At 43.9% G+C, this 14,547-nt stretch overlaps 1 protein-coding gene across 1 annotated transcript in view; it reads right to left on the minus strand.

The window, feature by feature from the left end:
- ANTXR1 (ANTXR cell adhesion molecule 1) overlaps positions 1–7,490 on the minus strand; it is a 104,482-nt gene extending 96,992 nt beyond the window's left edge. Inside the window, exon 1 of the mRNA XM_065651506.1 lies at positions 7,073–7,490. Within this exon, the coding sequence (XP_065507578.1) occupies positions 7,073–7,224 (152 nt within the window). The 5' untranslated portion in view covers positions 7,225–7,490. The remainder of the gene's footprint in view (positions 1–7,072) is intronic.
- Between the last annotated feature and the right edge of the window lie 7,057 nt (positions 7,491–14,547).

Below are 14,547 nucleotides of genomic sequence, written 5' to 3' on the forward strand. Positions count from 1 at the left end.
TGGCATAAACACTTCTATGGACATTGGAATATTAAAATTGGAAAAAAAATCCTTCCTAGAGTTGGAAAAGAAATGTGTCATCACTTATTTAATTCATTGACTACAATTTAAAGTACTTATAAGGGGAAATAACCATTCCAGCCTGAATAGCAACTTCAGTGATCTGCAGCCTGAGGAAGAAGAAGTGAACATTTGAGAAGACACTTTTTTCACTTCAGAGAAAGAAAAGGCATCTGACCTGACTATGTTCTACCTTAGATCTGAGGATGCAAATGAAGAGCCATGAATAGATTCACCCAAGCACTGCACGCCTGGTACCGCCAACCCCAGCCTGGCTGCAGAGAGCATCACATCACTTCCCAGAAGCACAGCAAGCACACGGACCACACTATGCAGGTCAGACAAGTTACCTTCCCTGTTCTCCCCACATCTGGTTTTCAATTACAGCTGTTCAGTAAAACACCTGGCCTTACCCACTTGCTCCATGATACCTTAAGCCATTCTTTCTCTAGATGGCCCCAATATGTCCAAAGGCAACCTTAGATGACATGCAATGAGGACTCTTGTGCAGATACAAGAGCATATCATAGAATCATTTTGGTTGGAAGAGACTCTTAAGATCATCGAGTCCAACCATAACCTAACTCTAACACTGCCCTATGTCCCCGAGAACCTCATCTACACGTCTGTTCAACCCCTCCAGGGATGGTGACTCCACCAGTGACCTGGGCAGCCTGTTCCACTGCTTCTCAACCCTTTCCATGAAGAAATGTTTCCTACTGTCCAATCTGAATCCCCTCTGGTGCAACTTGAGGCCATTTCCTCTCGTCCTATCACTTGCTACTCAGGAGAGGAGACAAACACCCTCTATGCTACAACCTCCTTTCACATAGTTATGGTCCATCTGGAAAAACAATGAACGCTCTGGCTCTTGTTGCGCAAAGGACGTGATATCAAATGCACCTCTTTAAAGATAACCTTACAGGCACCCCCGTTTTGTCCGTGATTGTAAGGGACAGATCACAGAGGAGACTTAATCACAAGCAAACACTAATTGTGCTTCTTGGCTCTCTTTCCTTTCAGCAGACCAGGACTTGAAATCATTACTTGCTCTCCATGCAAATGTGTATCAAAGAAGACCAAAGAAACACCAATAGCAAGGGTCTTAATAAACGAATTAAATTGGTGAAAGGCAAGGTACATCAGGACTTGCTCTGATACAAGAAACTTAACCCCAGCTGCATCCAACTGCAAACCGATAGGGACACAAAGCTCAACCCCATGTGCAAATTCCTCTCAGACATATGGAATAACTCTGACACCTTGAATATGACAGGCACTCCAGTCCTATCAGTGCTAAATAGTCCAAATAATTTCCAAGAACTGGCCTGGAAAATAACAATTTATTATCTTTATATAGTGAAGCATAAAAGAAACACTTGATTTTATAGCAATGGTTACATCAGTCTCAAGAAGACACATGAAGCCAAGGCTTTGTTAACCATAAAACAATTACTACCTCCTTCAGTGAAACATATGTTGCTGTAGACCATATATCCACCTCTCTAAAAAAATGCACTTCACAGAAGCTCTCACTAGTCCCCACTTGCAGCAGGACACTGCATTAGCCTTTGAAGGTATGGTAATTTCTTCCCTTTCATTATAAACTCCTGAACAAAAGTTGATCATCACTCAAAATTGCTATTACAGCAAGGCAGCTGGGAATGACACCCAGATACAGAGCACAGAAGGTATGTAGGTCGTCACCTAAAACTCCTGTAATTTCCCATGGCTCTGAGAAGCAATGTATTTTTTGAAAACACCATTTGCTAGAATGAAGCTTGAAAATCAACATCTCAGTTCAACAATGTGCCAGTCAATAGCATGTTCTGTTTAAATGTTTGCCATTGCAACTGTTGGTCTTCAAGCGTTTGGGCAGTTTTTTTCAGGTAAGCAGTGCTTTTTAATTCTTCACATAGACAAGGCTTCAGCTCCTGCTGCATCTCCTCCCCGTCATCATCCTTGCTCCATTCTCCCACCAACAGTCTCATCTCTATACTCTCTGGAACAAAACTCCAAGCAGCTGAAGGTACAGCTCTTTTTCCATGAAGCCTTCCCATACATCTAATGACACACAAAAGGAACAACCTGAAATTCAAAAGCAGCAGAATGTTGAACATCTATTTCAAGGAAGCTTCTTGCCATCGCTATAATCATAAAAACAGACTCTATCTCACAAAAGGAGGATGGTTTCATCTTTTACTTCCAAAGGCATTGAACTGGGCCAATCGGAATAGGCTACAATACTTTTATTCTTTATCTCTGCCACAGCAAGCTGTAAAAGGGTCTCAAAATGAAAGCTCATGCTTTTGCTGACCTTTGTCTTTCCTTCTAGCACAGCAGTTTCCATCTATAGCTAGACGGCTTGCAGTCTGCTTGCAGTTAATCTCTCCATCTAGTCAAGCCCAGGTGTCAGTGGCCATAAATGCCCAGGTCTGCATTTAGAAAAAAAAAAGTACCCCTCTAATCCATAAAAAACGTCTTCTGAAACTCACTTCGGACTTCTTACAATCTTCACTTCATATAAAATGGACAAAACAAATACAACTAACCTTTTCACAGTCAGCAGAAGGCTTACAAAACCAACATTAGCTAATAGTATTTATCTCCACAGCTTTTGGCTGTCACTCAGAAGCCCCACAGCAAAAGACACTTGTCACTTGTAAAGCCTCTCGTTAGGCAGGCCAAGAACTCTGAATAGGATAAGTATTTCTAAAGCCTAACTGTAAGACAATAAAAGCCAAATAAAAAATCGTTATCTCTTCATATTCCTGAAGAGAAAGAAGATGATCAGCGAGCCAACACTTTACAGCTCAATGGTTGATGCTATAAACTTGCAATTTAAGAAAGGGCTCATTGTGAGGATTCCAAAGTCTCCTGTTGGAGAAAAGCCCAATGAATGGAAATTAAGACTAAGTAAACCATTATGCCTTTAACAAGAGAATTATACATCTGTGGTCAACTGTGCTGGCATTTTGTACATGTCAGAGAGAGACAGTGGTTGCCGACACAGAGAGCCACACTCTGGCTGAGCCCTGGCTCCCAGCAGGTGCCTTCGTCCTCCTCACTGGGACAAGATGCACCGTAACCTGAAGCTGCAGCAACTCAAACCTGCCTACGCTTTGACTTCCTTGCACTTTTCAGATCCCTTATTTCCACTTCTGTCATTGCACCTTCTCAGAACACCCATGGTTTTACTTAATTCACAAACTAGAAGGAAACAGAACCAAGCCTACAAATTCCTAAACAAAGACTTCACAGCAGTTATGTGCACTGCAGCTGACAGAAGAGAGCTGATGCAGAGACTGATGTTGATCCAAATTCTCCTTAAACTTCCGTAGTTTTGGACTAACTTCAAGAAGTCACATAACTGTCAGAGGTGGCATTGACCCAAGAAGTTTTGCAGCATCTTTTTATCGAGCTCTTTAAACACAACACAAATGAGCCAAAAAAGTGTCATTTGTCTTTCCAAATACTTCAGTTTTGAAAACACTATATAACACCAAGATGTTAGAGAGGTAGCACAATTCTTTGAGGAAACACTATCTTGTACCACATCTCACACAAGACAGCTCACCAGGGATACTATCAAACATTTGAGATTGCAGAGTCTGTAGAGGTCCAGTTCAGAGCAGGATAAACCTCTAAGCCCACCCCTTTTACAAAGGAATAGTTAACCTTTGACTTATCACTGGCTAAAAATATGTACAAAGGTCTTGATGGGCAAGGATTTCACATACTAACTTAACCTTGTTGCAAAGGCCTGCCTACAGCAGACTTTGGAGTGAACTACATTCCTTCGGGCAACAAGAAAAAGACACAACAATGCACAAATTTCTCCACCCTACCTTACTAGCATCCCTCAACCCTCATGCTAAAACAAAGAAAAACTATCCCTCCATATACTTGCAACCCGCTGTCATCCAAACAAAATGCATACCTTACTCTGGATTCAGGCCTATGCTTCCAGAAAAACCATCAAGGAATCACTGACTAGGTCAATGAAGATCAGAGATGATTTTGACTCTATTTCTGCACACAATTTTATCATTACCTACTAAAGGCTTGTATTTTTGCAGATTAGAGCAGCTGAACATTATTCAGCTCTGGAAGGGTCCTGTGGTTAGCTCTGCTGGAAGGCTGACATTTCCCATGGGAAGCGTCACCGCTACCAGAAGCGGTTCATGTAGGTCAGTGTCCCTGCCAGGTGATGCAAAGTGTCTGTCTGCTGTCCACCCCACGTGGTCCCTATATTCTTCTACACTCTGAGAGTAAATCTGGACTTAGTCCCACCTGCATCAAGGTAACTACGGCTACTAAAGCTAGGTTCAAAGAAACAACTATTAGCCTCTCTAGAGCAGGAGTTTCACTTCAGTACAACTGGTTAAAAATAGATCAGCTGGCTGGCTGAATAACGAAGAGATCACAGGAAACAGCTTGGAATACTTGCTTCATTTTGCCAAGGACCTTTGAGAGCCAAGTTTTCTTTCACACATGTAGAGTCCCTTGCATGTATACTCTGCATATGGGTATAAAACATCTACTATTTGCACACAACAGGCAAGAGCATAGGAAATAACACCTTTGACATACAGAGGATACAACAAAAGAGTACTAAGAAGAATTACTCATTGTTACTCATTCCTCCCTTGCATTCCTGCAAGTAAATTAACCTAGGAGTAGCCTCTAAATGTTCTAGTCATGCTTATGTGAGGTGTTTACACACTACAGCACTAGACACCATGTCCGTTAGGGAATGGGTTATAGTCTTCATTAATTAGCTGCATGGATGATATTAACATCTCACTGCTTCCTTCTTCTCCTTCTTAATGAAGACCCTGTGTCTTATCTCACAACCAGGCTGTAGGTTCTTTGGCACCATCTTCTGCCATATGTTTTGCTGCCATCACCTCTCTGTGTATTCAGGGCTCCAGCAGCATTATTGAAAACATTCTCTAAACAACTAGTAGGTAGAAAACCCAGGGTAAATAAGACCCATTATTTTTAGAAGTTCATCTTAGCATCTCAGGAATGAAAGAAAGCTTTAAAGATGAAGGATACAGCATAACCTGCTCCACCACAGTCTCTTGTCAGACTCCTCAAAGGCTGAACAATCGGGTCCACAGCACATTGTACCCACTCCAAGAAGCTTAAACACCAGAACTCTCCTCCAAATTCCACTGGAGACCAAGGATGTTTTCACATCAGACCCTGTTCATTTCTTCACCAGAAAAATCCCAGAAATGGGAATCTTACAACTGCCAAAGCAGGATTTTTCTGTTAGATACTGTGATATATACACCGAGGTCAGCCTGCCCACCTTGAAGTTTGTGACAAGCTTCATATTTCCACCCAAATCCATAATCCCTCGAGCAAGCCCAGAAAGTCCTGCCTTTTAGTAAGAGGACAGCGCGGAACTTAAAAGTGGCTGTTAAAATTACATTAGCCCGGAGAGAAAACACAGCACGTCCATCAGATTTGAGAAAACTTTCAGTTCTGCTTCAACTTTCAGGGAAATGCAGTTTCCAAAAGCTGCCTGCAGTACAAATCATGCTCTGGTTTGGTTTTTCATATGTAGCAATAAAAGTATTCCAACTAATAACTGAACAGCCAGAGCAACAAAATACATTAGATGGTCAGATCTTTCCAATGAATAAAGTGAAAAAAACAACAAAAAACCAACCAACCAACCAACCAACCAACAAAAAAAAAAAAGAAGGAAAAAAAAAAACCCACGGACAAACAAAAACCAACCAACCAAAAAACAATAACAAACCAACCAAACAAAAAACACACAAAAAACCATGACAAAACTTTCCCCTGGAGCATTAGGACGACTGGCATACTGAGATATCCAGTGTCTCGGTCTTACGTTTTTCCCCAGTACTTGGTAATAAAGTGTTATGTAATTCCAAGTCATTTATACTAATGGAAGCTCCTGCAAAACGCTCAAGAGGATCAGTCAGAAAGCTTCATCCGCGGGCACTTTTGGCAACTTTCAAGTACTTTCCTGTCTCTGAAATTCATGGTTAATACAGTCAAAACCATGGCTCTGGTATGCATATTCTCCAGTAATTCCAAACCTTTGGTTCAAAATAACTATTCTTAAGAAAGTTAGGAGAATCATTTTAGCTAGTACTTTCTTACACTTCTTTGTAAATTCTTGTATTGCTTCAATATGAAGCTTTCCAAAGCTCAGCATATCCCTCTCCCACATTGTCTCCCACATTATCTACAATCTGAAGACCTGTAAAGAGGCAAACTTACAAGTGCCAAGAAGATGACATGATGATAATTCATGATGAAAAAAGTGAGGTAGGGAGTTATCTTCAGTATAAACAGTTGAGCAATCAAAATATGCATTTGATGAACAGGAAACAAAGAAAATGTGGCTCAGAGTTGAGAAAACGAAGTTCTCTTTAAATAAGGCACTCTAGCTGTTTTCCACCTCAATGTCCACAATGAGACCTTTCAAAGGGAGCAGCCACCTTGCAGAGTCAGGTCTTTACCTGCAAGTTGCTGCTCTAGAAGGTCTGGAGCTCAGGAGCAAGCGGTACAGTAGCAGAGCTCCAGCCAGGCAGCATCTCCTCCATGTTTTCAGTCACAGAATTAACATTTGCAATAATAACTCACCAAACCCCCCTCTCACGAGCACCACAACCTTCACGCTTCGCAGGGAAACCAGAGGTGACCAGGGTGCTGCCCTTCTCCCAACCACTCTTTTAAGAAACTACAGGGTCAAGTACACAACAAAGCTGCCCTGTCAGCCATAGCAAAATTTAGAACAATTTGATTTACAGAGTACAACGGGATTATCTATCAGAACTACGAAAGAAGTGACCACAACAAAAACAAAGCTAGAGTAGTAAGGAGTTTGGCAGGTCCCTCAGGGACACAGTGACTTCTACAAAACCAAAATCCAAAGAAGATCTCCTCGGTATCAGTACATGCCATTTCAGTTCATGCCTAGAGAAAGATTTCTTTGAAAAAGAACAAAGTAGAACTGACTTACTTGTCTAGAATGAAATACAAATCAAATCCTCCATAACAGGCAGGACCACCATTCTCTCTTTTCCCACCTTGTCCATCACAGGCTAGCAGAAAAGTTGCTAGGATGAGCCATTTGAAGCCAAATCTCAAGATGCTTTGCTTTGCAATGGCCATTCTATCCAGAAACGAGGAAAAAAAAGTGTCTTCTTCCAAGGCTCCTTTATTTTACAGATTTCTGCAAAAAAGCCATTCAATGACCTTTAAATGTGTATATACATATATTTTATTCCTTGAAACTCCACTTGCAACACTCGTCCTCGGGAATTGGAAGATTTTCCCCTTGTTTCGCTTGCACTTCTGTTTCTTGGTTTCAGATTTCAAGATGCACAATACTGTATTTAACTTTTTTTTTTTTTAAAGGGACTTGACCCTCAGTCTCACTCACAGCTCTGAAAGCAGCACCATTGTTTTGCAAGAGAAGGAGCAGCCTCCTAACAAATCTTGCTTTGTCACAGGCTTCGGAAAATACAGGGAGGGTTTGAGGTATTTCCCCCCTTAATTATTATTGTTATTATTAAAAATGGCAAGTTTTATTTTTCCTTAGCAAAAAAAGCTCAGAGAATGCCACCTTGTGGCGATAACTCAGGCTGACGGGAGTCTCTGGTTTTAAGCATCTCATTCGTGCACTGAGCATACTAAAAACATAGCACGGCAGCTTTAGATACGAACACAGAAATGGTTTGCTCACACACTGCACTGGTGGATGAAAAACTGGACATGAGCTGGACCTCTGGGCTGCTCAGTTTTGAGCAATTTTGGAAAAGCACTTGGGGCCAGCTTCTGATCTGAGGTACAGCTCAGGCTCCGGTCACAGCTTGATAAAGAAGTTTCTTGTCACTGGCTTATGACCCGTGTCTGCCTAAAGATTAAAAGCAGACTGAGAATCTCTTTCATTTGTTTCTGACTGGCCCTAAGATGAACAAACACGTACAGTTTAAAAAAAAAAAGCTGTACCTCAGGAAAATAATTTTGGCCTGAAGCTAGTAGAGGGAGAGGAAGAGGTGTGGAGGAAGAGATCAGATTCTCTGGGTGGCTGCAGATTCAGGCTGACAGGAAAGCGTGGGAAAAAGCCAACGAAGAAGGGAGACATCAGATGAAGTTTAGAACCCTCTGAGATGGGGGGAGCTGCTGAAAAAGTGACTAGAGCTTTGTGTGAAAGACCTGACAGTTCTCGGAGAAACTAGGTGTATTGTGTTCTTCATGTGAAAGAGATCAGAAGTAACATGCTTAAATTGTACCCAGCAGTCTAACGAGTAATTAAGCTCCAAGTAATGCCCTTGTGTGAATGGAATTTGCGTATGTAAATGAGAGGGGAGGTAGTATCAGCAGATTTTCTTGTTTTATCATCTACTCCCCTACATGTATCTGTGGCACCTTTTCTGAAATGCACAGCTTGGAAGAAGCTGGTTCTGTCAGTCTGTGCTGTTGTGATAGGTGAGATGTAGCACGAGACAGCATCGAGTGGGTTTTATGAGCACCCACTTGGGTGTCTTTGGTGGTGGTTCCCACTGGTTCACAATATCTGATGTGTAGGGTGGCTTCTGTCAACATCTCACAACCGTCTTCCCTAGTTCTCATGACATTTGGGAAGCTGTTATAGCAGTCTGCATGGATAACCGAGATGTAACAAATTGCCTACATGGACCAATATTATCATCACAAATATATCATCACTGTATAAGGAATTACTTCCCTGTCTTCAGTCTAGACATGCCCCTAAATTTACTGGCCATGTTTTCAGATTGATAATTCAGCACAGCTCTGCTTGTATCAGCAGAACTTTGCCGTCTTAGGTGCTATAGGACCACAGACTGGTCTGGGTAGCTGGTGTGAGCTTTTACACTGCAACTGTGCAACACGTAACTCGAGGCTGACACCCAGTGTCAACAAAGGCTTTCCTCTTCCCTGGATTGCTCTAATTTTTCAACGGATCAGTAACTCCCTTGGCTCTGGCCTCTATCTGGCTGCCCTGCTTTGATTTTATTTGCCTCTGCTGCAACACATAAGGCTGTATTGTGTTATTTTTCTGGTGACTGGAGTTTGTTCCACTAGCTGTTTTAACAAGGTTGCTCATTCTGCATACGTATGTAACTTTTTCCCGAACAGGAATATTTCACTAAGTATACAAGTGAAAATATATTGCTTGTAATGTAGTAAATCAATAGGAGAAAATATGGTGTAGGGGGTAAATCCGAGCATATTCTAAGGCAACCATGCAGTTACTTTCCAAGTCTTGTCTTTTAATTGCTGCCCAAAGATGCCCAGGAGCGGGGGTGCAGTCAGACGAGCTGTTGTCCCCTCCGGTTGGTGCTGTAGGAAACAGGGTTGTGTAACAAGGCTGCGCGCTTCCCAACAGCCGGCCCTCCCTACTCAGTGCTGCAGGTCTACCGCTTGTTTGCCTTTACTTGAACCATTTTTGAGCACTTTGGCAGGGCCGGAGCAGCCTTGCAGCACCTCTACAAGTGGATTGTTCGCACTCACTTGTAGCCAGACAAAATGCAGCCCAGTCTACTCAAAGGCACATTTCCCTTTAGTGGCATCTTTCTCTCTAATTCAGACGAAGATGATCTGCCTCGTTCGCATTGACCCTGAGTTTGGAGCAAATGTTGGGGAAATCATTAGGAGCTTCTGTTTTTCTACATTTCTGAAAACTGGGTGGCTAAGTTTGACCTCCCTTCTTAAATGAATACACTCACTTGAAAGTATTTTCCAAGAACCAGAGCTCAATACTCTGAGTTCTTTAATGACCAAGCCCAAACCATACACAGGTGTCTGGATTCTCAGTCCTCTGTGACTCCCAAGATGCAAACTCAGTATTTTCCTTCACAGTCTGTTCAGTTTGATCAGATATTTACACAGCAGTAATTAACCCCTTGCAGACATTAAGGTGTGTAAATCCTGAAGCAGTTAAGGCTAAAGTAACAGTGATTATCTAGAAATATGTATCTAACTTTGACCAAGGGAACATGCAAACAACTCTGTTGAAGCGCTGTTTGTTTAAACGAATATTAGGATCTTCTGCAGTTTGTTTTCCGTGGTTTCAAGGCAAAAGGATAAGCGCGTGTGGCCAGCAGGAGGGAGCAGAGCTGCACAGAATCAAATATTCAGCTATACCGACTACATTTCACATAATCCTGCGGGATTTAAAAATAAATCCCATAGGCATCGCAGGTGTATTTCTGTTGCTCTGAGAAGTTTCTTTGGTTTCTAAGCTGGCTGAAGTTTCCTTTTCTTTCATTCATATATGTTTGGCAAAAAAATGCACATTCTACTACTAAAAAGTTTATTTCTGGTCCCTGCTAGGACTGGCGTGTGCTAATGCAGGGAATGCAGCTGCTTTGGCCTGAGATGGGCCGAAGTGAACTCTGTCTCCTCTCCAACTGCTGCAGAATAAACCTCTGCGGATGGGTGAGAGGGGAACAGAAACTGCGGGACGTTGCATGGCTGGTGTTCTGAGAGAGACATTTGTATTCACAGGGTAACCCAGGGCATCCTGCCATTTTTGTTAGAGAAAATAATCTTGATGTTGAAGTTTTGAGCAACAGAGACCTCGCCTTGCTACAGTTTTAGCCTTTAATGTCCTGTCACAGAAACACCCAGAAATCAACTTAAGCAGGAGATAAGCTCCAAACAGACTTCATTCTAACCAGAACCGCTTAGCAGAGAAACCACCTAGAAATGGGATTTATCCAAAACTATTCAGCACTCCAGTGACATTTAATAAGCTGCAGGTTCAATATACCAGTTGGACATATTAGTACCATACGAGCACACAAGAAGAATGATCACAGAATCACAGAATCAGGGGTTGGAAGGGACCCCGAAAGCTCATCCAGTCCAACCCCCCCCGCCGGAGCAGGAACACCCAGATGAGGTTACACAGGAAGGTGTCCAGGCGGGTTGGAATGTCTGCAGAGAAGGAGACTCCACAACCTCCCTGGGCAGCCTGGTCCAGGCTCTGGCACCCTCACTGGGAAGAAGTTTCTTCTCAAATTTAAGTGGAACCTCTTGTGTTCCAGCTTGAACCCATTACCCCTTGTCTTACTGTTGGTTGTCACTGAGAAGAGCCTGGCTCCATCCTCCTGACACTCACCCTTTATATCTTTATAAACATGAATGAAGTCACCCCTCAGTCTCCTCTTCTCCAAACTAAAGAGACCCAGCTCCTTCAGTCTTTCCTTGTAAGGGAGACACTCCACTCCCTTAATCCACAGCATGCAGGCATGCACTCACAAAAAGAAGAGGCTTCCTTCACTCAAGGGCACCCAGAAGAAATAATTGCTGGGCTGGGGTAGGGGGGTGGGCAAGGCCTCAGTCAAGGATATATCCAGAAGAAAATCACTCACCAGGGATAAGGTGAGGGCTCTCCATCCCAGGAAGCCTCCTCAAATGGCGTCCTGATGGCAGGAGAGGGCTCTGCTCAGAGTCCCGCTGCTCCCACAACACAATTCCAAGGGGGCTTTGGTGGCAGCACTGTGCTATAATAAAGCCAGGTCGATCTCGCTCTGGTAATTACAAGCATGGTCCAGAGGCTTCTCTGGGCCTGGGCACCTCATTGTCTGAGGACCCTGTCTGGTGTGCAGCTAGGGAGGGTCATGAATACTTTAGAGTGTGGGTCACGTTGCTCAGTTTTCTTTTGTGTGCCAACTAAGTCTGTGGCAGACAATCACTGTAAAGACTGCAGAATTACTTGTAAACAGCACTTCTTTTAAAAAAAGGAGGGTTTTCCTGCATAAATTCACTTTTGCGCAGTCCCGCAAGCGGGCGCAGGGCAGGGGCAGAGGCGGCGGCGGGAGACGCTGAGGGGCCGCCGGGCCCTGAGGGGAGAAAAACGGGCGGGAAAAACGGCGGGAAGAGGCGGCTGAGGCGGCGGCGAGGGCCCCACACCTTTATGGAGTTCCAGCTTGATTAGTTTACAGTTGTTGATGCATTTTTTTTCTCAAAAGACTCTTGTTAGAACTGTTGTTGGTGTCTCGAATGAGAATATCTCTTTTTCTGTTTAAAAAAAAAAAAAAAATCCCTCAGAGTTGAGGTTGTCTCAGCATCCTGAATGTGAGAAAAGCAGAGCTGAGGAGAAAGTCCTGTGACTTTGGAATGCTAATGGGTGGCCTTTGGAATGGAAATGACAATTTGAATTAAACGAGGGAAGGTGAAGAGCTGTATTTTCCATGCAGCGGAGTTACTGAAGTGATGGTTGTAGATCATGGGAATTGTGTTTAGTGATAAAGCTCGGGTCTCCTCCTTGTTGAGCAGGATCTTTTTTGTAAGGTGAGCAGCTCCCATTTTCTGCACTGTTAAGAGTATCTATATATCTATGTCCAGACATGGAGAGTTTGAGAGTCCCGGTATTGGCGTCTCTTCAGGTTCAGCAGAGCCTTTGCTGTCATGTCTCTGCTCAGCAACCTCTTTTGGAGTCCCCTTCTCTTCCTCATCAGTCTGAACTTGAATCTGTTTAAATCTGAATAATTACGATCATTGTGAAATGTAATGACAGTCCCATCAGAGCAAGAAACCTGCCAGAATGTGATATGACGATTAAATTCCCGTGGTCTGGAAGAAGCAAACACTTTGCTTCGTTGGTTAGTGCTGTTGGCTAGAATATGGGATTTCCTTCTGACAGACAATTCAATGCTCAGAAACTCATTTTGATCCTTATTCTGAATGTATTACATTTAGGCACCAACTATGCGGATACAAAAAGTTCCACTTTCCTGTGGGACCAATATTACAGCATTCTGGCACATGACGTTTGACATTTGTCAAAACAAAATAATAAAATACAGTAGTAAATAGCATCAAATTAATATGTCAAGTCTCCAGGAAGTTACTTTGAAGTAACTGTAACAAAGCCTCTTTGTTTCAGTGAGACAGAGTAGCGTTGAAAAACTAAGAACAACAGCAGACTACCAGGAAACTACTTCATTTTGGTGAAACTTTTTATTTCAATGAAAACGTTTCAGTTAGTGAATAAAGCTGAACAAAGCACTGAAGTTGCTTCCTCCAGGCCTGCACAAATTAGCATGGCCCGTGATATAAACATAATTTGGGCTTCCTTCGTGAGTTTAGTTTAAGCTTTTCGCACACATACATATTTATTGATCTGGAATCGAAGAGAGGCAATTTCTCAAGTCTCTTGCTCCATACATTGCAATTACTGACAGAAAGCGATTGCAGCTCATAGAAAGAAATGGCGGCACGTGGTTCAGCAACACGTGCTTCAGCAGCACGTGCTTCAGCTTCCTGTCTTCTGTAAAGCTTTAATTGTTACTGTAGGAGACGTGGTTAATTTAAGTTTTTGCTGGAATAAGACAGCCGGGAGATGTAGTAAGCATCACAATGTGGTATATGATGGTAAAAATGGGAATTGATGGACATGAAGTCCAAGTCATTTTGTGAGAAGCCCCCAATGTTCCCTCTCTCTGCAGCTCTCCCTCCTGGCCCAGCTCCGCAGGCTGGTCCCACCAGGAAAGCTGTGTCCCCCCAGCCCGGCAGAGGGTCCCCTGCCCAGCTCCCTGCCCGCTGGCACCGCGGGCATCCACCTCCCTGCATGCCCCCAACATGAAGTTCGGCGCAGAACGGGTGAGTTCCCAGGCAATTGTGCTGCTGAACTGTGTTTATTGCTGTGCCGTGGTCCCAGCTGCCTAGGCCTCGGCCTGGCGGTGCCTGCGGAGAGAAGAGGGTGCTGAGGCCCCGCTGTGGCCGCGGTGCCGGGCGGGTGCGAGGCTGCGGGGCAGCGCTGGGCACCCTGTGGGGTGTGGGCACCCAGCTGCACGGGGGAGCTGCGGTGGGAGCTGCAGGGACACCCTGGCCGAGGTGAACATCTGGGCTTTACGGCAGCACCCAACAGGGTGATTTCTGCGGGTAGGGACACGTCACTATTGCGCTTCTCACTTTCCATGGCAATGTCATCCCTCGTTTTTCTTCCTGACCTTGCTCTGCCTACGCCTGTCGCTGGGTATGCTCTTGTCGAGGCAGAGCCACTTTAAACTAACACTTGGAACAGGAAGAGCAGGTTTCAGAGAAGAGCACCCAGGAGCTGAGAGGCCAGTTAAACCATCCTTCAGCAGGAACATCAGTGGAGCTTGGCCAGTGAGTAACTGGGCACTTCGGAACACCCTGCCTCTAAATGCTTCATGGCTCATGGCCGCCATCTGATACCGGAGTTTGGCAACACCCCCCGCTCAACAACTCACTTTTGTCTCTTCCTCCAGCGAAGCCAGCACGCAAAAAAAAGTCCCATGCCCCACAGGATGGACCCTAAGATCGCCACGACGCCTTCTGTGCAGTACTTCTTGTAGGTCGCAGGATCCATAGTATTTTTCCTATTCTTGACGCTCCGACCTGGAGGAACAATTCTGTACCTTAGTGTTTCCTGCAGACTATGGGTGATGTCACATGAGGTCTGACAGCTGCTTCGCTAACTGTCCCTTGGAGCAA

The sequence above is a fragment of the Caloenas nicobarica genome, chromosome 25 (genome assembly GCF_036013445.1).
Source record: "Caloenas nicobarica isolate bCalNic1 chromosome 25, bCalNic1.hap1, whole genome shotgun sequence".
Lineage (NCBI taxonomy): Eukaryota > Metazoa > Chordata > Aves > Columbiformes > Columbidae > Caloenas > Caloenas nicobarica.